Source organism: Raphanus sativus, unplaced genomic scaffold, assembly GCF_000801105.2.
Source record: "Raphanus sativus cultivar WK10039 unplaced genomic scaffold, ASM80110v3 Scaffold1152, whole genome shotgun sequence".
NCBI classification, from domain to species: Eukaryota; Viridiplantae; Streptophyta; class Magnoliopsida; order Brassicales; family Brassicaceae; genus Raphanus; species Raphanus sativus.
In genome coordinates, this window is record NW_026616465.1 from 1 (window position 1) to 24,711 (window position 24,711).

The window sequence follows — 24,711 nt, forward strand, 5'->3', positions numbered from 1 at the left end:
TCACTACAAGAAAGCAGGCGGATACTGACGGACGAATTCGTCAGAATATCGTCGGAATAGACATATTTTGACGAATATCTGACGAAACTGTCCGTCGGTATCATTTCGTCGGAATTTCGAATTTCGTCGGAATTTCGTCAGCCACACCGACGAATTTCTGACGAATACCGAGAAACTTTATTCTGACGAACTTCTGACCACATTCCGATAACAGCTCCGACAACAGTGGTCATCGGAAAATTGGAAATACTGACGAACCAAGTCCCTCGGAAAATACTGACGAACGTTGGTTTGTCGGAAATACCGACGAACTGGGTTCGTCGGAAAATACCGACGAACCTTGTCCTCGGTAAATACCGACGACCTTGTTCGTCAGTATTTTCCGAACATGGTTCGTCGGTATTTTCGAGGACCGCAATTCGTCAGTATTTTCCGAGGGACGATGGTTCGTCAGTTTTCCAATTTTTAAATAATTATATTTTGCATTTTTAAATATTTTTTATTATAGAATTAAATTTTGCAATTTTATAAATTTAATTAAAAATAAATCTGAAATTGAAAACTAATAATATTATAGAATTTAAATTCATACAAACCGAAATATTAAAAAAAACATTCAGAAAGTTTTAAAATTCAGAAAAACTAAGAACTCGAAGCAAATAAACGGTTTAGCTTCTCCATTATCTCGGCGTTGGTCTTCTTTTGGGATGCCAACTCAGCAAGGATAGTGGCATTCTCAGCTTGGATAGTGGCATTCTCAGCTTGGATAGTGGCGTTCTGCTCCTCCAATGCCACAATCCGTTCACCTTTGTCATGTAGCTCCTCGAGAATCATGGGATCGGCATACGGAACCTGCGAAGAAGATGCCGGATACGAAGAAGCACGGCGGGCCAATCCAACTAAAAAGCCTCCTTTCCTTTTAGGAACAGCCTACAAAATATTTTAAGTTAGTAAACTACATTATAAAATGAATATATTGATAAAAAAAATTACCTTTTCAACCATCTCATTTATTTGCAATCGGGACAAGTTGGTTGAAGCTCCCACTGAATCGCCGTCATCAGAGAGAGGCTGAGATTGAGATGCTATTTCAGTTTCCACCAAATCAACGACATCTTTGATCAAGAGGTCCTGAATTTGACCCGTCGTCTTGTTAGTGTGAGCCACCTTAATGAGTTGGAGTCGATCAACGGGATTACCGTCATTTGCTTCGATCTAAAAAACCGCCATTATTAGCCAAGGAATATAAAAATATTTATATAAATAAACATAAATAATAATAAAAAAACTTACAAGTTCATCTTCCTTAGTAGACATAGAGCAAGCCCCGAGGTTGTGCACATACATACCTTTCCCGCCACGATCGCTCTTCCGGTTCTTAGAGTTCCTAGAAGACGTCTCTGCAGTTTCGTCCTTCTGCCAATGAACTATCAACTGCTCGAACACCCTCCCGTTGATGTTCCGTGGCCTCTTGTTCTTCTGCCAAACTTTCTTCCACGCGTTCACCTGCTTTGTATAAGAGTCCATGGCCTTAGCTTTGAATCTAATACGGACTGTTTCCGTGTGATCGGGGTGCCAGTTGAACTCTTGCTACAAAACACACATAATTTTAATAAGTAGATATATTAAAAAAATGTAAATAATTTTAAAAAATGAAGAGTTAGTACCGCAAATTGACGAAACCACAACTCTTGGTCGTCTTGAGGGATCTCACTCCACTTCGTATATCCAATTTGGAGCATGGAATACATCATCTGGTTGATGCTCCTGCTAATGCCATTACTCGACTTGGTGAACCTTTAAAAAATACAAGTTAGCAAGTTAATTAATGGAAAAAAAACATAATGCTACAAATAAAAAAAATACTAACCAAGTGCTATGTCCTCGTCGTGGGGTGGGATGGAGAACCGGGAGATGCTCTCGACCCGGTTGTTGAACCAATAGTTCAACTGGCATGACCCCCGGATTCTGTTGAGCAGGAGCGGGAGGTGGAGCGGGAATATATGCGGGAAACGAGTTTTGTTCGTGAGACGATCCCGATGCACGGGAAGAGCTCACCGAACTACGTCGACGGGCTGCGGGGCGGGGTGATTCCTCGGACCTAAAAAAATTAATACATCAAATTAATTAAAATGATTTTTACATAAAAAAATGATTTATATATATATATAAAATAAAAAAATATAATTTTTTTATAAATATTGAAAAAGGTTGTTAAATATTTTTTAAAAATCGTAAAATGTTTTTAAAAATCAAAAATGTTTTTAAAAATCAAAAAACGTTTTAAAAATCAAAAAAACGTTTCTAAAAATCATAAAAAAAATTAAAACGTTTTAAATAATACATAGTTTAAACTGTAAACTTGAAAAACGTTTTTAAAAATCAAAAAACGTTTTAAAAATAGTAAAACGTTTTGAATTTTAACAAAAAACACCAAATAATTCCAGAAAAAAATTAAAACAACAATTCAAACAACAATCCTAACTTATATATCCTAAACAATCCATTCAATCCTAAAACATTCAATCAAACAACCTCAAATCGGAGATCTAACATCCAAAACCCTAAAAAATTGAAATAAACAAAGGTTAGGATGATTCTTACATGATTTCGGGTTTGGGGGAAGAGATATGAGCGTGGGTAGAGGAATCGCCGGGGATGGGAGCTCGAAAACCGCCGGAATCGCCTTGAAAGAGAGAGAAACGGCGGAGAGGATAGAGAGAGAGGCGGAAATAACGAAGAAGGAAGAAGAAGGGTAATTATATTTGATGATTCCGACGGACACGGGTTCGTCAGTATTCCGTCGGAATCATTAAATATAAACCAATTGGCGGTGCGCGAAAATTTTCACGCGGTTTGGTTTTCCGGGGTGAACAAAAATTCCGACGGACACGGGTTCGTCAGTATATTCCGACGGAATACTGACGAACTTTACCGAGGGAATTCCGACGACATAGTGTTTAGGGGTTGATTACAAGTTTCTAAATGTAAAATCCTAATCTTTGATAATATATATAGTATTTGCATAAATATTTAACAATAAAAATGTTTTTATAACACAATTTTACACAATAACATTTTTTGAAGTAAGATTAGATGAATATGATTGTATAAGTATATGAGTGTTAAGATGAGATGTTATAAAAACATTGATATGCATAAACACTTATTTTATGAGTTGTTATATTTGAATGGTTGCGATCTAATACTATACTAAGCACTTATTATGTGTTATTTTCGTAGTTTTGGCATCAAAATTTATAGATTTTTATGTTTGAAATTGTTTTGAAACACATGTCCTCGGTATTCCGTCGGTATATTCCGACGAATTACCGACGAACTAGACCAGTTCGTCGGTATGTCGTCGGAATATACCGACGAATTACCGAGGAAGTATACAAACATCAATGAAACCCTATGTCGTCGGAATTCCGTCGGCATATACCGACGGATTACCGACGAACTGGCCTTGTTCGTCGGTAATCCGTCGGTATATGCCGACGGAATTCCGACGGACCGAGAAAAAAAAAAAAAAAAAAAACCTAATCCGAATCTTCTGAATCTTCATCAAACTCCCCAACCTCAGCTTCTGGCTCCGAATGTACAACAGCATCAAGTCCAAACTCAGTAAAATTCTCAACGAATTCAACATCTGCCAAATCTTCAACTGCCTGGGCGTTGCTGGTAGACTCTGGTTGCAATGGTTCATCATCATCAGAACTTCCATTCAATCGTCCTCTTGGGTTGATTTGCGTTACTGTGACCCATGGATCGTCTCTGTACGTCACCCGAGGGTAACTGATGTAGCACACCTATACATATCAATTTTACAAGTATTAGTAGAATATATAACATTAATTAATGATATTGGTAAAAAATTATGAATATATTGACATACCTGATCAGCTTGCGAACCAAGAATGAAGGGATCATAATATTGAAGTTTCCGCCGCGAATGAACCGATATAACACCAAACGCATCAATCTTCACTCCTCTATCTGGGGTGGTGTCATACCAATCACAATAGAATACTACACAACGCAATCCAACCATTCCAGGAAATTGGATTTCTAATATTTCTTTTATGTTGCCGTAGTAGACATCGTCACCGGAAGAAGATGAAACACCAGCATCATATGTTGTCTTAGAATAACCTTTCTTTGTGAATGCATATCCTCGCGTACAGAATTTTGGATATGATTTGACCACATAGTTTGGTCCCTGCACAAATTCGCGTATCCAATCATCGAACACAAAACCTCTGGCCAAACCATCATTCACCTATAAATTAAAAACATATATGAGTGAAAAGTTAATTTGTTTATATTAAAATTAAACTACTCATTTGTTTATATGACTCACATAACTACGAAGCCACGCAGCAAATCCATTATCTCTAAGTTGTTGAAGCTCATGTTCTGTTGCATGCCTGTGAGTCATACGCAACTCCGCCATATATACACTATATACAAAAATATTATATCAATATGAAATAAATTTATTGAATATTAAAAAAAAACAATGTAAATGAATAAATATTTTTACCTCTCATATTGTAGAACATCTTCACAGTTGGTGAGCAAATATGTTTGCAAATGAGCGTGCTCAGTGTCCGTAAGTCTCCGCTTCGTGAATGTTCCACTAAGTCGTCCTATTTCCTTGAACATGCTTGGGACAGTAACATGATATGTTGCTCTCTCTCCTCTGTCATTGTGCCGAGAAGGTCTTCGATGTTTTGTATGCACTTCTGGTGGAAAATAATTTTCAGCAAAGATTGCAGTTTCTTCATTGATCACCTGTGCCACTATAGATCCTTCCACCCGGCTTAAATTTTTGACCATTTTCTTCAGATGATGCATATAACGCTCAAAAATATACATCCATCTGTACTGCACAGGACCACCAAGTTCCAATTCTCTTGCGAGATGAATAACAAGATGTTCCATAACATCAAAGAATGATGGAGGAAATATCTTCTCGAGGTTGCACATGCTGACTGGTGCGTTTGTCTTCAAATTATTAATACCCTCTTCAGTCACTACTCTGCTGCATAAATCGCGGAAGAAAACACTTATCCCTACATAGATAAAAGACATAATTTTCATAAGTATTAGTTTATATAAGCATAATTGTTAAATATAAAAATAAATTAAATTGTAAAAATATAAGATACCTGCAATTGCTTCATGAACATTACGTGGCAATAATGCTGAAAAAGCAAACGGAAGGAGGCGCTGCATAATTACATGACAATCATGACTCTTCAAGCCAGTAAACTTTCCTTCGCTTCTATCAACACAATTCCCCAAATTTGATGCATATCCGTCAGGAAATTTCACTTTATCTGTAATCCAATCAAAGAACTCTTCTTTTTTAGCACCATCCAGACGATAAATGGGAAAAGGGGCCGTACCATTCTCATCCACATGAAGTTCAGGACGATCACAAATATCGACTAAATCCAACCTTGACTTCAAGTTATCCTTCGTTTTACCTTGGATGTTAAAGACTGTGTTCATCAGATTGTCGAAGAAGTTCTTCTCAATATGCATGACATCTAAATTATGCCGCAATAGATGACTTTCCCAATATGGCAGATCCCAGAAAATACTCTTTTTGTGCCAGTTATGTAGCTCTCCAACCGCACTGACTCGAATGTTTTCATGTCCACCTACATCTGGCGTCCTTTCTGCATCAAAATACCTAAACTGCTTCAACAAATCTTCCCCACTAACTTCCACAGGTGGACCATCAAACACCTGCTTGTTCTTCGTAAATGCATTCCTACTCCTGCGGTATGGATGATCAGGTGGTAGAAATCGCCTGTGACAGTCAAACCAACACGTTTTCCTTCCGTTCTTTAGTTGGAAAGCAGCTGTGTCATCTTGACAATATGGACATGATAGTCTCCCATGTGTTGTCCATCCAGATAACATACCATATGCTGGAAAGTCACTTATTGTCCACATAAGTACTGCCCGCATATGAAAGTTTTCTTTGCACGAAACATCGTATGTCTCAAAACCATGCGCCCATAGTTGTTGCAACTCATATATCAGTGGTTGAAGAAACACATCTAGTGATCTTTTAGGATGCTCTGGCCCGGGGACGAGAATTGAGAGGAACAAAAACTCTCGTCGCATGCACAAGCTCGGCGGTAGGTTGTACGGTGTCACAATAACTGGCCAAAGAGAATACTGTCTTCCATGCTTTCCAAATGGGCTGAAACCATCAGTAGATAATCCAAGATAAACATTTCTTCTCTCTTCTGCAAATTCTTGATATATTGACTGGAAATGTTTCCAAGCCTTCGCATCTGAAGGATGTCTAATCTCACCATTTGTGGAATGCTCTGCATGCCATCTCATTGCTTTTGCTGTGCGCTCACACTGATACAACCTCTTCAATCTTTCCGTCAATGGCAAATACCACATTCTTTTGAACGGGATCGGAACTCTTCCCCTCGTCTCCTGGAAACGAGGTTTCCCACAAAATTTGCATTCATTCCGTGTCTCATCCGCTCTCCAGTAGATCATGCAGTTGTCAATACATACATCTATCACTTCGTACGGTAGTTGAAGACCGGCAACCAGTTTCTGAACTTCGTAGTATGAACCCGGTGCAACATTATCCTCAGGTAGAATGCCTTTGACAAAATCAGTAATCGCATCCATACATTCTTCAGCCAAATTATAGTCTGTCTTAATACCCATTAATCTAGTTGCAGATGATAAGGCTGAATGACCATCTCTACAATTTTGATACAAAGGTTGTTTTCCTGCATCCAACATGTCAAAAAATCTCCTAGATTCGGGATTTGGTTCTTCCCCTCTATAATGATCATGTACCATCTGCTCAGTACCTACACCATAATCTATATCCGTTCTAGATTCTTCTAACCTAATATCCGGCTGAAATTCACTAATAGGCTGAGGTTCGCTAGTACTACCATATTCATAACCAGTTTCCCCATGAAGATACCAAACTTTATAATTACGTGAAAACCCTTTCATATACAAATGAGTCCAAACATTAAATTCTTCTATAACTTTATTATTATTGCAACTAGAGCAGGGACATCTTAACATACCATTTTTTGCATCTGGTTGTTGTTGAACAAGCCTCATGAATTCTTTAATCCCTTGAACGTATTCTTCCGTAAGCAATTTGGTGTTGGGATCCAAATGAGGTTTATCCATCCATGAACGATAATAACCTCCTGAAGACATGATTTTTACGGAATTGTTATGATCAAAGAGAATGAAGAGAGAATGAGGAGTGAAGAGTTGAAATGAGGAGGGGTTGAATTTATAGAAAATTGGTTACGGCTTTCCGACGACTTTCTGACGGAATTCCGACGGACATAAAGTAGTGCGTCGGAATTCCGTCGGTATTTACAAATTTCAAACGGCTATAAAACGGTCATATGGATTTGTCGGCAACGGTCACATAGTCCGTCAGAAATTCGTCGGTATTTTCTGACGGAATACCGACGACCGCAACGGTTATATTTGTTGATCGAAATATCGTCGGATAGTCGTCGGTATATACCGACGAACAACAGTTCGTCAGAATTCCGTCGGTATATTCCGACGGAATACCGACGACCGCAACGGATATATTTGTTGATCGGAATATCGTCGGATAGTCGTCGGTATATACCGACGAACCCTGGTTCGTCAGAATTCCGTCAGAATATACCGACGAAATTCCGACGACCTCATATTTTTGGCTTTCGTCGGAAATTGGTCGGAAAATCGTCAAATTTGTCCGACGACATTTTGGTCCGTCGGAACCTCCGTCGGAATTCAGCGTGTTTTCTTGTAGTGAACGTCCAATTGGATCAAAGAAAGCAAAACTCAAAAGGAAAATCTCGGAAGGTAACAATTCTTCAGTTGACACTTTGGTTTCCTCAAATGAACAAGTCCTTGATTTCTTAAAAGAAAGTGCATCATCTAGGGAGAAAAATAATGAAATAGTTCAGTTGCGTATGCAAAACCAAGCAAAAAAACTAGTCCTTAAGGAAATGCGTGAAGAAAATAAAATGTTGTTAACAAACTTAGAATCTATTAGTGATCATACTACTCGTGAGTTTATTCGATCTGAACAAGAAAGAATTATAAAGAAAAGAACTCAAGAACAACAACAACCTTCGAATGCGCCAACCTTTTATGGACAACTTTTTTAGTGATATTTGAGGCTCAGGATCAAATTTACCAGATTATTTGTATAATTGTAATATTTATTTGGTTTATGTACTTTTATTTTATGCATTTTTATTCAGTTGTATTTTGTATTAAGTTGTTTGATGTAATATTGTATTGTATAATATTTGTTTAATATTATAAAATATTATGCTTTGTTTTTTATTTAAACATTTGTATATTTAGTTAAATTTATATGTATAAATTAAATTTATAAGAACATATATAAAAATATATAAAGATACAAAACTGTATGGACTAAAATGATAAACAAGAAAGTTATCAAGATATTTTAAAAAATATACAAGTATAAGGACTAAAAAAATATGAAATATCAAATATAAGGTTTTGTACAGTGAAACCTCAAATATAAGGTTTCACTGTACAAAACCTTATAATTTGAGGTTTTGAGGTTTCTCTTGGAGCACACAAAACCTTATATTTGAGGTTATAAGGTTGTTCTTGGAGATGTTCTAAGTATTTTGTGTAGAACCCGGCCCATAGTGATGGTTTATAAATAATTTTCGAAATAGAATTATTGTGTGGTTCAACAAGTTTAGTTTAATAAGCGTCTTTGATGCATAGGTATATTTTGTGCGTTGAGTGAGAGTTGTAATAGGGTTTATTGACGTCATTTTTAGTTATTCATAGGTATAAATGACTGTCATATTAAAAATACTATCATATAAGAATATAAGAATCAGTTACATGCATGTCATGAAAAAGACCAGAGGTTCCAAAATTTTGTGTGTCAATTTGTTGAGATCCGTAAAGAGTTTAGTGAGCTATTTAACCTCCACAACTTTAACCGTAGACCGGAGCTGTGGCTAAAAAGCTAACCCTTGTTAGTAAGGTTTTAAACTGCGTTTGGACTATGCCTGTGTGTTAGACTTTTGATTAATGAGCATTGGTTATCAGAACAAAAACAAAAACTATTATTAAGCGAAACAAATTAAGATAATTTTTCTTTAATAATTAAATGTCAGATCAGATGATGAAAACTATAGTCCTTTTATTTGTTTTGTATTTGACCAAAACTTTTATCCGAAAAAACTTTTACCGAAAACAAGAGAAACTGTATTTTAAAAATATTTTAAAAATGAACTGAGACCTACTTTGAAACTAGAAACCGGAGCATTATTTGATAATAGGATCATCACAAAAAGAAACTAAGAAACAAACTAAAAAGATGAACTGAAACCTACGTAATATATCTTTATATTTATCTAAAACCAAAGCTACACTGAAGAAATGTTAGGAAGAGGAAGACAAGAGATAGTAAGAAAGATCAATCTACTTATGGACAATTCTGATGGAGAGATGTGTAAGACGAACAGAGAAGCAAATCCAGTGAGGTCAACCCACTAATCATTTGCTTATTGAGGGTTGCTGCCAGGCCAGAGGCTATCTGGTCCAACACCACAGGCTGTTGCTGAAGCAGAAGCTGACTCATGGTTATTGTCAACACGCCCTGCGCTCAAATTCACTATCTCTGGTACAAAGATTCCAACAACGACCTATATAAAAAAAAACCACCCGAACCAAAGTCAGTATCTTGAAGATTCCGTGAATCAACTTCGACTATAAAAGGCTAGAGAAATAGAGTAAGTAACCTGGAATTGTGACCCAGCAACTAGCATTCCAGCGACAAGACCCCCAACAATATTGCCATTGTGGTTAGCCAGAGTCACGCTCAAGTTACCAGTGCTGGTCAAAGTACCATTACTCTCTGTAATCAAGAAAGAACCTGACATAGCAACGATTTCATATAGTCCCTACAAATACAGATCACAAGACCCCTAATTTAATAAAGCATTCTCCAGCTCAATCCAAGAAGTAAATGACATGAAGAGTAATACCTCATACTTAACAACTCCACTAGGATTGCTAAGCACCGCACTAGATACAGCTCCTGAAGCTGAGAGAATAACGACCCTGCCTGGTCCTTGATGCGTATACCCCACTATCTTTGCAGCTATGTCCTGAGTATTAAATTAATAGACGATAATTCAAGTAAAACAATCTAGACAAGTTAAAAGATTTGAACACATTTTACCTCTCCAGCTTCGACCTTAATGATTACAGGTATAAACGGTGTTCCTGCTCCTCCTGTAAGCAAGCAGTGATATCTTGATTTGATCAAAAAAGGGCTTCAAGAAAGATCGTTAAGAGTTTTTTTTTTGTTTTTGCGGACTGTACCTAAAGCGTTGAGCTGCTTCTTGACGGGGCCAGGAGGACGACCTCTGCTAGCACTTGCACCACCACCATCAGAAGCTGACGGAAGAGAAAGACGCAGAGAAAGATCAATGCCATCAGGAGCATACTTCCTCTTTGGTCGTCCTTGCTCGTTCCCGAATTGCATATACGGCTGTTGCGTCGGAACAGAGGAAGGTGATCCGTGGAGCCCGAGCGGTTGTTGAGGCTGAAGCAACGAGAGAGCCCCGACAGATAACCAGTGGGGCATCATCGCCTGAGAAGTGGACGTGGGACCCATTAACGCGGCGGCGTTGCGGTTGTAGGAGCCCGTTAGCGTCCATTGCGGTGGTTGTAGCTGCTGCTGCTGCTGATGTTCGTTGGTTTCTTTAGAATCATCATCCATGGAGATGGAGGGAGGATTAGAGAAAGAAAAAGGAAGAAACTTTCTTGAAAGACTGTTTTTTTTTTGAGAATATAGACGCGGGAGAAAGTGAAGGCTTTTATGAGTTTTAAGCGAAAGCGTGTGAGCCAAGCTAACATGAGTTTTTCAGAGATATATATAGTAGTGTGACAGAGATACATTTGTATTTTTTTTTGTTTATTTTACTTAGAAATTAATAATCTAAAGAAATAAATTATTTAATTTCTAAGTAAAATAAATAAATAAATAAAATAATTCAGATATATATAGTCAACCAGAGAGAGACGATTTGTATTTTTTTTTATTTTCTGATTTACTTAGAAATTAATATATCATTGCTTTAGGGCTTTTCACTTTTCAGGGGATTTTTTGTGTGTTTTTCGTTTTATTTTAATGAGATATATATATAAAGATATGATTTAGTTTTAGGATATAGTTTATAAACCAAAGTCTATAGTCTATGTGATGAAAAAAATGAAAAGTTTTTTTAAAAAACCGTATTTGGTAAGTAAGCCCACACCGATACTAGGTTTCGGTTATGGCCATTAGTTTGATTTATATAAAAGAAACCCTAGTACTACGAATGGAGGACTTGCGTGTGAGCTTTGTTAGAGAGGATGCCTGGGAACGATGCGGAGAAGACCGCTAAAATACAGGTGTGGTGGGACATGAAGGACTGTCCGATTCCGGAGGGGTATGATGCTCGTCGGGTCCGTCCGAGTATAGAAAGGGCGTTCAAGGAAATAGGCTACACTGGTCCTGTCTCCATCACTGCCTATGGCGACCAAACACAAACCCCTTGCCACGTCCTGCGAGGGCTCTCTTCCACTGGAGTCGCTGTTGCACATACCAAATCCGGTTAGTCTTTCTCCTATGTTAGTATATATAACAAAATCTCCCTAGACTATAGACATATGTTATGTTTTTCCATGCATTCACAGATACCACGCGCTCAGTTATGTATCGGGATATGGTGGAATGGCGAGGTCAAAATCCTCCTCCGGCTACAATTATGATCATATCCGATCAAGTGGAAGGTGACTTCTCCTGGGATCTGGCCCGGCTACAACAGCGCACTAGCTACGACCTTTTTACGGCTTATTCAATGAATCCTTGCAATGATTTAATCCTGGTCTATTATGGAAATTGGCGCTGGGAACAATTACTAGAAGAAGGAGGCGCACAACTTGTGGCGGGTGGATCATCATCTGCCATGTTTTATTGCAAAACGTGCAATTTCGATTGCCAAAGCCTGAAGAAATTCACGAAGCATCTCTCTAGTTATAAGCATGGAATGGAAGTAAGTACGCAAAGCATCCTCTCTCTCTCTCTTTCTCAAATACTTTTGTTACATAATCTGAGCATCTAACTCTTTGTCAAGCTCAGGAGGCTATAGATCCTCCGGACACACTCTTATGTGTAACGAAGACGTGGGCAAGGAACTACCCGGCCACGCCTGAACACGCCACAGCTAAAATACATGTCTTGTGGGACATGAATGACTGTCCGATTCCTGAGGGGTTTGATGCTCGTCTGGTCCGTCCAAGTATAGAAAGAACGTTCAAAGAAATAGGCTACTCTGGTCCTGTCTCTATCACTGCATTTGCCGACCAAAAACAAACCCCTATTCACCACCTTCTTGCGCTCTCTTCCACTGGTGTCGATTTTTCACATACCCTTTCCTGTTAGTTAGTCCCATTTCCCTGCTGTTATATAATTAATTAGGGTTTAATTTTATACTGAAATTATTTCCTTTTGTTGAAACAGGGGTCCATTACAGTCGCATGATTACAGAATTTGAGAAATGGACAAAAAATAATCCTCCTCCGGCTTCAATTATGATCATATCGGATGAAGTGGCTTCCAGCAAGTACCGTTCAACACTTATTTGCCGGAAACTACAAGAGAGTAACTATAAGTGTTTTTTGGCTTATTCAGTTAGGCCTTTTGAAATGCCAGTCCTGGTCACTTCTGCAGAATGGCTATGGGAAAGCTTACTCGCAGGTTTGTTCTCTCTTCTTCCACTACATTACCACACCACCAAGCTAATAATTACGCTGATCTTTCTTTTTTCCTCCCCAGTTTCAGAGACAAAAAGACACATTCTTCACAAGTGCAGCAGTGAAAGTGAAAGGGTTGTTTCATCTACCGGTATGTTTTGTTGCACATTGTGTTTATGTGATTGCAAAACCCTCGATGATTTCAATAAGCATCTCGCAAGTGAAGACCATACAGAAGAGGTACCATCCTCTCCTCTCTCCCTCTGTATCAATAAATAGATTGTTGCTACCTGTTTAACTCTTTCTACTCGTTGTCAAACAGGAGAACAGAATGACTTCGCATTCTCAATCTTTCCCTGGCCGACGAAGGCAATTTAAAATATCCAACTACTATGATGAGGCAAGTTTTTTTCTTCTTAATAGTGATATAGATTCTCAAAATGTAAATACATGTCCAAAATACAAATATGTTTCATTTCATATAACCTACATGTTGTAGGTAGGATATCCTCCCAAGACCAAACGTATGAGGAAAGCACCCCGGAAGGGTTTTGTCCCAAGACCATTACGTTTTACTAGACGTTGATATTGTGTTTCCAGTTAAAAGATTCCAGACATTACACAATGTACACTAATAAGAATTTAAAAATCTCTTCACTCTTCTTCTTCTACACTCCACCTCCATCAACATTTACAACTACAACAATTCAAATATATCTCTAACATCCCGGCGTTTGCGCGGGCTTTACTCCTAGTGATAATAATAGAAAAGGGCTTCTGTATAAGCGTTTGTTGAATTAAGAATTTTGTACTAAAGGTTAGAGACTCGGTACTAAAGACTAGTCTTTATGATCATCACAAACAAAAGAAACTAAGAAACAAACTAAATAGATGGAACTCAAACCTACTCAACATCTCTGTATCTTTCTATTATCTAACACCAAAGCTACATTGATGAAATGTTAGGAAGAAGAGAGAGAGTAAGAAAGCTCAAATCTACTTATGGACAATTCTGATGGAGAGATGTATAAAACGAACAGAGAAGCAAACACAGTGAGACATTGCTTATTTAGGATTGTCACCAGGCGAGAGGTGAAGTGGTCAGGGCGTAGAGTTTCCAACTTGATGATTGTTGTTGTTGATACTATCATTTTCATCTGATGACTCGCTTGAACATCGCGGTCCCTGAGACTGAGGGCTTCCTGGTTCACCACCACTGGCCGATGCTGAAGCTGGCTCGCGGTCGGGGTCCCTGAGACTCAGTTTCACTTTCTCTGATACAAAGCTTCCAACAGTGACCTACATAAAAAAAAACCACCCCAACCAAAGTCAATATCTTGAAGATTCCGTGAATCAACTCTGAGTATAAAGAATTAGAGAAATGGAGTAAACCTGGACTTGTGACCCAGCAACTAGCATACCAGCAACAAAACCCGTCACAATCCGACCATCAGGACCAGCAAGATGCACGTTCATGTCACCAGTTCTGGTCACAGCACCATTACTCTCAGTATTCAAGAAAGAACCTGACATAGCAATGATATCATATATCCCCTGCAAATACATTAACGATCATAAGAGCCTAATCAGATAAAATTTCCAGCAGAAGTACCGCAACAAGGACATTTAAATGCTATACCTCATACGTAACAACTCCAGTAGGATTATTAGGATCCTTGGAGTGAAGAAGCACCGCACTAGAAACAGCTCCTGAAGCTGAGAGAATACTAAACTCCAGTGGTCCTTGATGCGTAAACGCCAAAACCTTCGCAGCTATGTCCTGAGTATTAATGGAAGATAATCAAGTAAAAAGATCTTGACAAGTTACAAGATCAAAGAAGATATGCTAACATTACCTCTCCAGGATTGATGTTAATGATATGAGGTGTCAACAATGTTTCTGCTCCTCCTGCTCACACACATTAACCGTAGTAATCAGTGATCAAGAAAGGGAATCAAGATAAGAAAGAAAGATTGTAGTCTTTTGAGTGTACCTAAATACTTAAGCTTCTTACTAACGGAGCCAGGAGTACGACCTCTGCCCCTGCCCCGTTTAGCAGGTGGGTCTGATGAGTTAGCATTTGCACCACCACCACCATCGTCAGAAGCTGAAGAAAGAGGCAACGTAGGAGGAGGACCCAGAGAAAGATCAATGACATCAGCATACTTCCTCGGTCTTCCTTTGACTCTTCCTCGTGCTCTTGCTCTTGCTCGTCCTCGTTGCTCGTTCCCGAATTGCATATACGGCTGTTGCGTCGGAACAGAGGAAGGTGATCCGTGGAGCCCGAGCGGTTGTTGAGGCTGAAGCAACGAGAGAGCCCCGACACATAACCAGTGGGGCATCGCCTGAGAAGTGGACGTGGGACCCATTAACGCGGCGGCGTTGCGGTTGTAGGAGCCCGTTAGCGTCCATTGCGGTGGTTGTAGCTGCTGCTGCTGCTGCTGCTGATGTTCGTTGGTTTCTTTAGAATCATCATCCATGGGGATGGAGGGAGGATTAGAGAAAGAAAAAGGTAGAAACTTTCTTGAAAGACTGTTTTGTTTTTTTGAGAATATAGACGCGGGAGAAAGTGAAGGCTTTTATGAGTTTTAAGCGAAAGCGTGTGAGCCAAGCTAACATGAGTTTTTCAGAGATATATATATAGTAGTGTGACAGAGAGACATTTGTATTTTTTTTTGTTTTTTTTACTTAGAAGTTAAATAATTTAAAGAAATAAATTATTGGTATAAGGGTTTTCACTTTTCAGGGATTTAAAGAAATAATTCAAACTCTAGATTTTGGTTTGACTTCTGTGTGTTTCAATATCCAAGTAAGCATGGGTTTGTACTTTGATGAATCAGATTTTTCTTAAGTATATAATAAAATCCTTCACCAGCACTACTTTAAAAATGACATCAGCTTATTTTGAGCACTTAATCTTTTTCTCATCTGAATATCATATTAAAATATTTGAAAATGTATATCACACACCTAAACTACAAATAAATAAAATATGGAGAAAAAACCGATTGAATCGAAATATTTCCAAAGCCAAATACCATAAAAATTCTAAATGGTAATTAATAGTAAAGATTAAAAGACATCCCAACCGATAAAGATAATGGTGATGATTGGTTCGACTGTGATTTTAAAATTTTAGCTATAAAAATTTAGTTGTAGGTAAATTGGTTGTAGTGGTAAAGTTGTTACCTATAGATTTTTTTCAGAGATTTTTGTTATAGTTAAATTTGTTGTAACTGTAAGTTATAATCGATATATGTTTAAAACAAGTATATGTAAAATAATTAACTTTATCTATTAAATAATTTATATTAATATTTTTTATAAATTATAAAAGTTTAATGTTATTTAAAATGTGATATGTAAATAATAATTATGTTATTTAAAATATTTCAATAATTTAAAAAACACTCAAAATTAAATTAAATATTTATAGATGTTTTTAATTATGATTATCTAATTTATTTGGTATTGTAGATAGTTTTTTTATTTTACAGATTCTACAGCATATAAAAAAGCTTTAAGTTTCTTACCTAAAACACATAAGAAAATAAATTGATTTAATTTCTTTTGCTGTACCTTTAAAGATAAAGTTAAAACACGATTAGTAAAAAATTATAGAAATTTGATGTATACTTTAACTAATAAAAATAAAATTACAACATAATTGGTAAAATCTAATGGTTTAAAAATAAATAAAACTAAAGCAAGGAGATAAATCTCAACCAATCACTCCTAATGTAGTATCAATAAAAATGTATATATATACTTCTAAAAGAAGGTGTTTGTCAAAAAAAAAACAAGAAGGTGTTTAACATTTTAAACCCAATCCTGATTTGGTGTTATCCCTCCAGCTACCTGAATTATTAATTTCCATTGTGAAGACGTTTAGGTCACTGGATTAGTAGGGGAGTTTACTTAGTTTAGAGATTGCATTATCTTCCTCTTGTATATTTGTTTTTATTTCCTATACTATGTTATAGTTTTCTACTCTTTTGAATCAGGGACTAAGGTGGTATACAATACGGCTAAGGGTTAGATGAAGATGGAGACTCGCGATTGAGTTTATGGAAGAGGGAGACAACGCACAAACGCAGAAAGATGATCCTAACTTATTAAGACTATGCCATGACTGAAATTTGAAATAAAACCTGTAAATGTAAGAAGAATAGTTGTGTCTTAATTGAACATCAAGGAAGATAACTTATAGTATGAACAGATTTGGAATATAGAAGTTAGGACAGGTTTCTTTTGTTTCATCAGCATTTCAAAACTTGGCATCAAGTGAGTATTAATTAGATTCTGAGATGAAATTTTGTTTCTGATTCTTGAGCAAAACAAGACTAATTTTATAATTAGACAGAAACAACTGATTTTGGGGTGTGAGTTTACACTTAATTTTGCATCTTTTGGATTTTGTAATATGTATTATACTTCTTTGTGTTTATATACATGGTATGACTCAAATCTATTCTGGCTTACTAAACATGAACCAAAGTTTCTTTTTGTTGGTAATTTCATTTTCTTCAACTATCTTTTCTTCTGACACGAGGAGAGAACCCACATGAGCGACATCGACAAACACACGAGAAATCTGGAATCTCATAAGCTTAACAACACAACACCCTAAAGTAAAGAAACAGCTGTTAAGTTTGCATACAAAGATCTCACCTTGACACACATGACACAACACTACAAAGATAATCGTATATTTTTAAATATTTATTGGTCATTTTGATAAATTACACGATGTTTGATGTTTTGGGTAAAAACAAAAGAACTAAAACACATTTTAAAAAATTATCATCAAAAATAAACTAAAAATAAATCAACCAGTTATCAGAAAATCTGTAATATACAAGTAGTCATAATTTTTGATAAAAATGAAGTTAATTTATAAATACCAAAATATCTTTAAAAATTCTATAAATATCTTACATTTTGAATAATACGTGACTACAAACTCAGTGTAGAAAATATCCACAGTAGCAAAACCAAGTTGATCAAGAAAATAGAAGATGTCCATTTGTAAATCAACCTTTTGTAAACATTTTTGGGTGAAAACCTTTTGTAAACATGTACACAACTCATCACCCATCTTGATTTTCTTGTATTTTGCGACAATGAACGTATTTAAATAATAGAATCAATGCAGTTGGTTGATCGACTACGGCGCTAATCGGAGTGTGGATCATTAGAAGCTCACAATATGTGGAATCAAAAACCTTGTTTTATTAAAGAAAATTGAAACATGTTCTAATCAGGTTAGCTAATCAGCCACATAGAAGAAAAAATACAATTTTCTTTGGACGGTGAATTCATAACTGTATTTCCAACAAATCCATTTTAATGAGTTGTGTATCAACTCACAAGTCGCAACCCGTGTGATCATTAATACTGTTCACGTTCTTTTTTTCCTTTTTGGTGGAACCGTGGAGGAATACGGTAAGAGAGATGTTACATTTCGTGAATATACGATTACTTAAACAATAGTTCTCCAAGCCGAAGCAGTAAGAACATTATTACCGCTTCATGTTTTCAGTTAATTTCGAACTTAATTATTTTATATAAATTTAAATCTTTTTCCTGAAAATATAAAATTTAAATCTATCTTTGCCAAATAGACGTTGAAACACAGCGAATCAACTTCACAACTAAAAGAAAATGAAATATCAAATTGTGTAGTCCACAAATTTGTTAACTATAATCGTCTCATGTGGTATTTTTTTTTTCTTGTTCGCAGTCGGAAGTTAATTTTGATCAGATATGAATAGCTTAGATATTATGAATTTTACATGGCGGTTTCGTATTTAAATATTAACGTGGCATTTAGTTTGCGTGATGTGATAAAACCCAATTTGCAAAATTAGTTGTCCCCGTGCAATAAGAAGGTATACATATGCTATGTGTCAACGTTGGTACGGCTTTCAAGGATCCAAAATGTCAACTTTAGTTGAGATATTGCTAACTTGTTAAAGACTTCTTTTTTTAATAAGAAAAAGTTTTATATGATTTAGACTATTATATTTATCACAGTTATGTTTCCTAATGAAACCTTGTATTGTTTATGGTTTATCATTATACAATTTGAGTTTGTGTTCGCGTAGATTGTTTACATATGTTTTTTTCTTGGTCATATGATCAATAACTTATTTAATCTCTTTTTGACCTAATACAAAGTGATGATTAATTCTCACTCCTCAAATCATATATATATAATGAGACACTTTCTTCTCTTCTTAAGGTGTCCACATCAGATTTTAATAAATGTTTGTGGAACCCATCTTTATATTTTTGTTTTGAATTAGCATGTATTCATATGAATATCACTAAATATCACTTAGTGCAGTGGTTTATGTATCATTAAAGAAGCTCACAACCCGGGTTCGGATAGAGAACATGTGCGTTTTGCATTTTTTTATGATCAAATTTAATGAAAGGCAATTATGATTTTTACGACTCGTCTTCTTTTTTATACTTTTAGACTTTCTGCAATATTGACTCCGACATCTCATAATTTTTTAAGAGTTATACATCAGTTTCTTCGTTTTTGCCATTTTCATGAAAACTTCATGAATCTTTAAATATACTACTCGATTATAGGATGAGATGAGTGAAAAATTAATTTTTTAAGAATTTTAGTTTTTGGACTGAGTCAGTTTTAATCGTCATCGTTGGTGTCCGAATTACGTTTTTCGGTGATTTTACGGCCCTCGACAGTTAGTTTTCGAACGTGATTATGTAATGAATTAATGATTGTTGGGTCATTTTAAATTAACTTGCGGCCTATGACACTCAGTTTCTAAATAACCTTTAAAAGGTGAGGCTGATGCGTTAGACATACCCAAAAAGCTTCCTAATCGTCTATTCTTTTGCACTGTCTTTGAATATGGCATAGGGTTCTCCCACTTTGTCGCTTAACTCTCCTATCCAATGATAAACCATTACGCTCTAAACCGCTCTATTCAGTGTCACATTCATTGAAACTCCTTAAATTGATATAATTTCATAGTCCTACTGAAAACTTGATTAGTACAACTTTTCTATGTTCTTTGTTCTACTTTTGAAGTTGTCCGCTGAGACCTGTACGCCATAGAGGGATTCACTAATTTCTCATACTTCAAATTTGAATTAGAACACACTGATAGTTTCAAGGAGGAGGCGAACAAAATTGTTTACACAGCTGATAACTACAGGAAAAATCAATGAAAAAGAAACACAACTTTTTGGACGGACCGAGAGAGTTCGCATAGATCTGAGAGAGGCTCATGGAGATTCATTTTTTATTTCTGTTAAAAAATATCGCCTTGAATATTTTTCTGGATATGTATATATTATTGCACTATGTTTAATAAAGGGTTTTATTATTGTGTGGGGTTTCTAAATTGGAATAGATTATTATTTTCTTATATTTATAGAGGTTGCAGATGTTGAATCTGAGTGGATATATGGTCTATATCCTATATATTCTTTAAAAAAATATTGCTAGAAGTCGAATTCATGAACACAAATCGAAAATTCTTTTAGACATTCACGACCCCGCGCTTGCGCGGAGCTATATCCCTAGTACATAATCAATGTGATAGAAACAACTAGTAGTATGATTTATTATGTTCGACTAATTAATGTAACTAAAATGTGTATGTCATACTTTTGTATTTAGTCTAAGATAACAACGTTCATTTGTAACAAAGGATCTAGTTATTTGAACTATCTTTTTAAACAATATTAGTTTTCATTTGATGACACATGCATATTATTATACAGTGAAAATGTTAATATCTAAGACAAATAATGGGATCTTATATATTATAATTAGTAATTTAGTATTATTATGGAACGTATGTTAGTTTAGCATCTTTTTCAGTAACTTTTGACTTTTTATTTTCGATCTTGTGAATAAAATAGAAAAGGTACTTCAATTAATATCAACATCAATATTTGCAAGTCATGTGAAACCCATCAATCTAATCTTTCATGACTTGCCACAAGAGAATATTATTTATACCTATTAAAGGTAATTATGTAGAATTATATACACATATAGAGGTAAAAATTAATACCAGGAGGGTTTTATAATGATTAGGAGTGTTGAATAGAGTTTTTTTTATTTTACTACAAACAATAATCGTTAAAAGAAAAAATCATTACGCCATAAATTAAATAAAAAGACCACTAAGAGAATTGCAAAATAGAAAAAAATTAGAATAACACTAAACCAATTTTTTGTCACAAAAATAACATTAGAAAAAAGAAAATAACCAAAAAAAGTTTTATTAAAGTGTAAATATGAATTTATAACCATTGGGTTAATTAATCTCAGACTTAGAATTTAGAGTTAAGAGTTAGAATTTTAAGAATGTGTTTATATTTTTAAAAATAAAAAATAAATATTAAAAAATTTAAAACAAAAAGATATTATTTTAGTCATTTTATTTTTTATTGCTATTTTGTAAACAAAAACTTAAAAATCGCTATTTGAGAGAATTGCCCATTGAAAAATGATACTTTATTTTCTCATCAGAATGTAAAAACATCAAAATAAATTTAAACCCTAATATAATCGTGATTTTGTAAAATCATGCGACAACTAAAAAAATTACGAATAGAAAACCTAATAAATGAAATTCTCGTAGTTCAACCAACACAATCACACGTATTAACAACTATGTACGCAAACCATAGATTCCCATCACTCTATATACACATATACACGAACACACACAAAGAGCTATATATAGAGAGTCGCACAATAACAACACATTCTATTACAAAAAAGAAAGAGAGAGAGAGAAAAATATAGAACGATTTCTCCCCCACAACATGTCCAGCAAGGTTCACGTAGGAAGCACTGAGATGGAGGAAGGTTTGAGAAATAAGAAGTGGAAAGTGTTCGAACCTTCCGATAAAATCAAGAAGATTCCGAAAAGGCTTTGGGATATCGGAAAAGAAGATCCAAGAAGGGTAATACATGCCCTTAAAGTAGGTATTTCCTTGACACTTGTCTCTTTGTTATATCTCATGGAGCCTCTCTTCAAAGACATTGGGAGCAATGCGATTTGGGCTGTCATGACAGTCGTCGTCGTTCTCGAGTTCTCTGCCGGTACGTGTAGCCAAGTGTCAATGATCCTTTAATTGTACAAACAATTTGAATTCATTAATGTAGTGATTTCATTAGTCTCATTAAAATTCTTTCAAAAAAAAAAAAAAAAAAACATGTGATGCATGGATTTCTTGATTCTTTAGGTGCAACGTTATGCAAAGGGTTCAACAGAGGATTAGGAACACTAATCGCGGGATCTTTGGCATTTTTCATTGAGTTTGTCGCTAATGATTCGGGAAAAGTTCTTCGAGCTATCTTCATTGGCACTGCTGTTTTTATCATTGGTATGTATTTTTCTATAGATTTAACCTTTTATTGTATAAAAACTTTATATAGGTGTATACGTGACGTCAAAAACAAAAAAAAACTGTAGGTGTATACGTCTGCTTATTGTATAAATTTCAAGAATATATTAGTTGAGTTTCCGTTCTTTGAACATGCATTTTTTTTTTGCTAAGAATAACGTGTTGAACATACGTCTGATTATTGTATAAATTTTTTTTTGCTAAAAGTTTCAAGAATATATATTTTTTGCATTTTTTTGAACATGCATTCTTTGAACATGCATGATATATATTTTCTGTGATAAAAAGCATGAAGTGGGAATTTGTTATGCAGTTTATAGTCTCTAAACCTAAACTAATCTTTTTGAATTTAAAGACATTTCTGTATATTAAGTTCTAAAAATAAAACAACTAAAATTTGTGTCTCTTTCTAAATTATTACAGGAGCGGCTGCAACATATATAAGATTTATACCGTATATAAAGAAGAACTACGATTACGGTGTTGTGATATTTCTCTTGACGTTCAATCTCATAACTGTCTCAAGCTATAGAGTAGACAGTGTGATAAAAATAGCACATGATAGATTCTACACTATAGCTCTTGGTTGCGGAGTGTGTCTTTTCATGAGCCTTCTTGTTTTTCCGATTTGGTCCGGTGAAGATCTACACAAGACCACCGTCGGTAAACTCCAAGGCCTCTCTCGCTCTATAGAAGGTACATATAACGTGTATATATATATTATATTTTAGAAATAACATAACGCATGCCCGTTTTAAATATATTTTTCATTTTATAGCATGTGTGAGTGAGTACTTTGAGGAGAAAGAGAAAGAAACATCAGATTCAAAAGACAGAATCTATGAAGGGTATCAAGCTGTTTTGGATTCTAAATCCATTGATGATACACTTGTAAGTCTTTTACAGCTCTTTAATTCAGAATAAATAAATAAAACCACAAAATAATATATAATTTATGAAAAAGGCATTATATGCAAACTGGGAGCCAAGACACACGAGACGATGTCATAGATTCCCATGTCGACAATATGTTAAAGTTGGAGCTGTTCTTCGTCAGTTTGGGTACACTGTTGTTGCTCTTCACGGTTGCTTACAAACTGAGATCCAAGTACGAAATAGCTATATATTTTAATACATGTTCAAAACTAAATTAAATGATCTTTACGTTGTTAATTTTCTTTCAAGACTCCAAGATCTGTTCGCGCTCTTTTCAAGGATCCTTGTATAAGATTAGCCGGAGAAGTATGCAAAGCTTTGTCGGAACTCGCCGATAGCATCTCAAACCACCGTCACTGTTCGCCTGAGATTCTCTCCGATCATCTCCACGTGGCACTCCAGGACCTTAACTCGGCTATAAAGTCGCAGCCTAAACTCTTCCTCGGGTCCAATCTCCATCGCCACAACAATAAACACCAAAACGCCGTTTCACAACGTAACCGTGCAAACGACGTTTCGAGTAAAGCTGCGGAGCCAGGGTCACGTCAAGGCCAAAGTGGCGCCGTTTCGCTGTCTAGCTTTAGGACGGACACGTCAGCTTTGATGGAGTACAGGAGATCGTTCAAGAACAATAATAGGTCCGAGACGTCGGCGGCGGCGGGGGCGGGAGAGAGGAGGATGTTACGGCCGCAGATGAGCAAAATAGCGGTGTTGACGAGCCTCGAGTTCTCGGAGGCTTTGCCGTTCGCGGCGTTTGCGTCGTTGCTGGTGGAGATGGTGGCGAGGCTTGATAATGTAATAGAGGAAGTGGAGGAGTTGGGAAGGATCGCATGTTTTAAGCAGTATGATCACGCGCGTGATCCGACGGCTGACGATGTCCGGTGCGAAAAACCTGCGAATATAGTGATCAGTGTCGGCGCCGCGGAATAAGTTTTTTTTTTCTAAGGTGTATAATTGAAAAGATGGAGACTTATTCATCCGATCGGTATAAAGAATCGATTATGTGGTTCGGTATAATTCGGTTTATCCATCTTTGATGATGGTAAATAAGAATCGTACCTTTTCGTGTCTTCGTTTGAGAATTTACTAATTAGAAATATCAAAGAAACATGCGAGAAGCACTTTATATTCATTATTATGATGATCTATATCATCAAACTTATGCCTTGACATTAGATTCCAAATAGACCGCAACCTTGTCGAGACAACAACACAGCTTATGGCAACTGGCGAGAACATATTCTAGTCTAGGTTACAACCATTGTTTGGAGATACAGAGTTATTCTCTTGTGTCTCTCAAACTCTGGTTATTCTTCTTTGAATTAGTTGATCGTTTTATAATGGTGGAGAGTCGATGTCTAAAACCCGCACACTAATCCTGAAATGGGACCGTATTCATTTATAACTAGGTGATTCTCCCGTGCTTATGCACGGGAATAGATATTTACAAATAAGTACTTTACTTTATTTGTTTATATGTTTTAAGTAATCTTTTATTTGGATTTATAAAAAATTGTATTAAATATCTTTATGTTTTAAGTATG

General features: G+C 35.9%; 6 protein-coding genes across 6 annotated transcripts; 2 read left to right on the plus strand and 4 right to left on the minus strand.

Annotated features, from left to right (window-relative positions):
• Positions 1 to 642: 642 nt before the first annotated feature.
• Positions 643 to 2,851, minus strand: LOC130503811 (uncharacterized). Its single transcript, XM_056998368.1, has 6 exons — positions 2,605 to 2,851; positions 1,871 to 2,101; positions 1,668 to 1,797; positions 1,294 to 1,590; positions 994 to 1,215; positions 643 to 930 (listed from the first exon to the last, which is right to left on the minus strand). Coding segments are annotated over exons 1-6 (1,170 nt in total). The 5' UTR covers positions 2,607 to 2,851.
• A 1,349-nt stretch (positions 2,852 to 4,200) lies between these two features.
• LOC130503812 (uncharacterized) lies at positions 4,201 to 5,323 on the minus strand. The gene is made up of 3 exons (XM_056998369.1): positions 5,175 to 5,323; positions 4,547 to 5,078; positions 4,201 to 4,463 (listed from the first exon to the last, which is right to left on the minus strand). The coding sequence occupies exons 1-3, from the start codon at positions 5,239 to 5,241 to the stop codon at positions 4,343 to 4,345; spliced, it is 720 nt and encodes a 239-aa protein (XP_056854349.1). The 5' UTR covers positions 5,242 to 5,323; the 3' UTR covers positions 4,201 to 4,342.
• A 4,258-nt stretch (positions 5,324 to 9,581) lies between these two features.
• Positions 9,582 to 10,804, minus strand: LOC108850137 (AT-hook motif nuclear-localized protein 13-like). The gene is made up of 5 exons (XM_018623714.1): positions 10,405 to 10,804; positions 10,262 to 10,314; positions 10,065 to 10,187; positions 9,819 to 9,980; positions 9,582 to 9,722 (listed from the first exon to the last, which is right to left on the minus strand). Exons 1-5 carry the CDS (start codon positions 10,802 to 10,804, stop codon positions 9,582 to 9,584), a joined length of 879 nt encoding a protein of 292 aa, XP_018479216.1.
• A 635-nt stretch (positions 10,805 to 11,439) lies between these two features.
• LOC108850136 (uncharacterized) lies at positions 11,440 to 13,484 on the plus strand. Its single transcript, XM_018623713.2, has 6 exons — positions 11,440 to 11,680; positions 11,764 to 12,122; positions 12,209 to 12,506; positions 12,590 to 12,826; positions 12,905 to 13,062; positions 13,145 to 13,484. Exons 1-6 carry the CDS (start codon positions 11,440 to 11,442, stop codon positions 13,319 to 13,321), a joined length of 1,470 nt encoding a protein of 489 aa, XP_018479215.2. The 3' UTR covers positions 13,322 to 13,484.
• A 122-nt stretch (positions 13,485 to 13,606) lies between these two features.
• Positions 13,607 to 15,303, minus strand: LOC108850135 (AT-hook motif nuclear-localized protein 13-like). The gene is made up of 5 exons (XM_018623712.2): positions 14,817 to 15,303; positions 14,679 to 14,731; positions 14,462 to 14,602; positions 14,215 to 14,376; positions 13,607 to 14,121 (listed from the first exon to the last, which is right to left on the minus strand). Exons 1-5 carry the CDS (start codon positions 15,301 to 15,303, stop codon positions 13,924 to 13,926), a joined length of 1,041 nt encoding a protein of 346 aa, XP_018479214.1. The 3' UTR covers positions 13,607 to 13,923.
• Positions 15,304 to 21,586: 6,283 nt separating this feature from the next.
• LOC108835901 (aluminum-activated malate transporter 12) lies at positions 21,587 to 24,299 on the plus strand. The gene is made up of 6 exons (XM_018609121.2): positions 21,587 to 21,926; positions 22,070 to 22,210; positions 22,655 to 22,927; positions 23,010 to 23,122; positions 23,196 to 23,339; positions 23,417 to 24,299. Exons 1-6 carry the CDS (start codon positions 21,647 to 21,649, stop codon positions 24,095 to 24,097), a joined length of 1,632 nt encoding a protein of 543 aa, XP_018464623.1. The 5' UTR covers positions 21,587 to 21,646; the 3' UTR covers positions 24,098 to 24,299.
• The last annotated feature ends 412 nt before the right edge of the window (positions 24,300 to 24,711 follow it).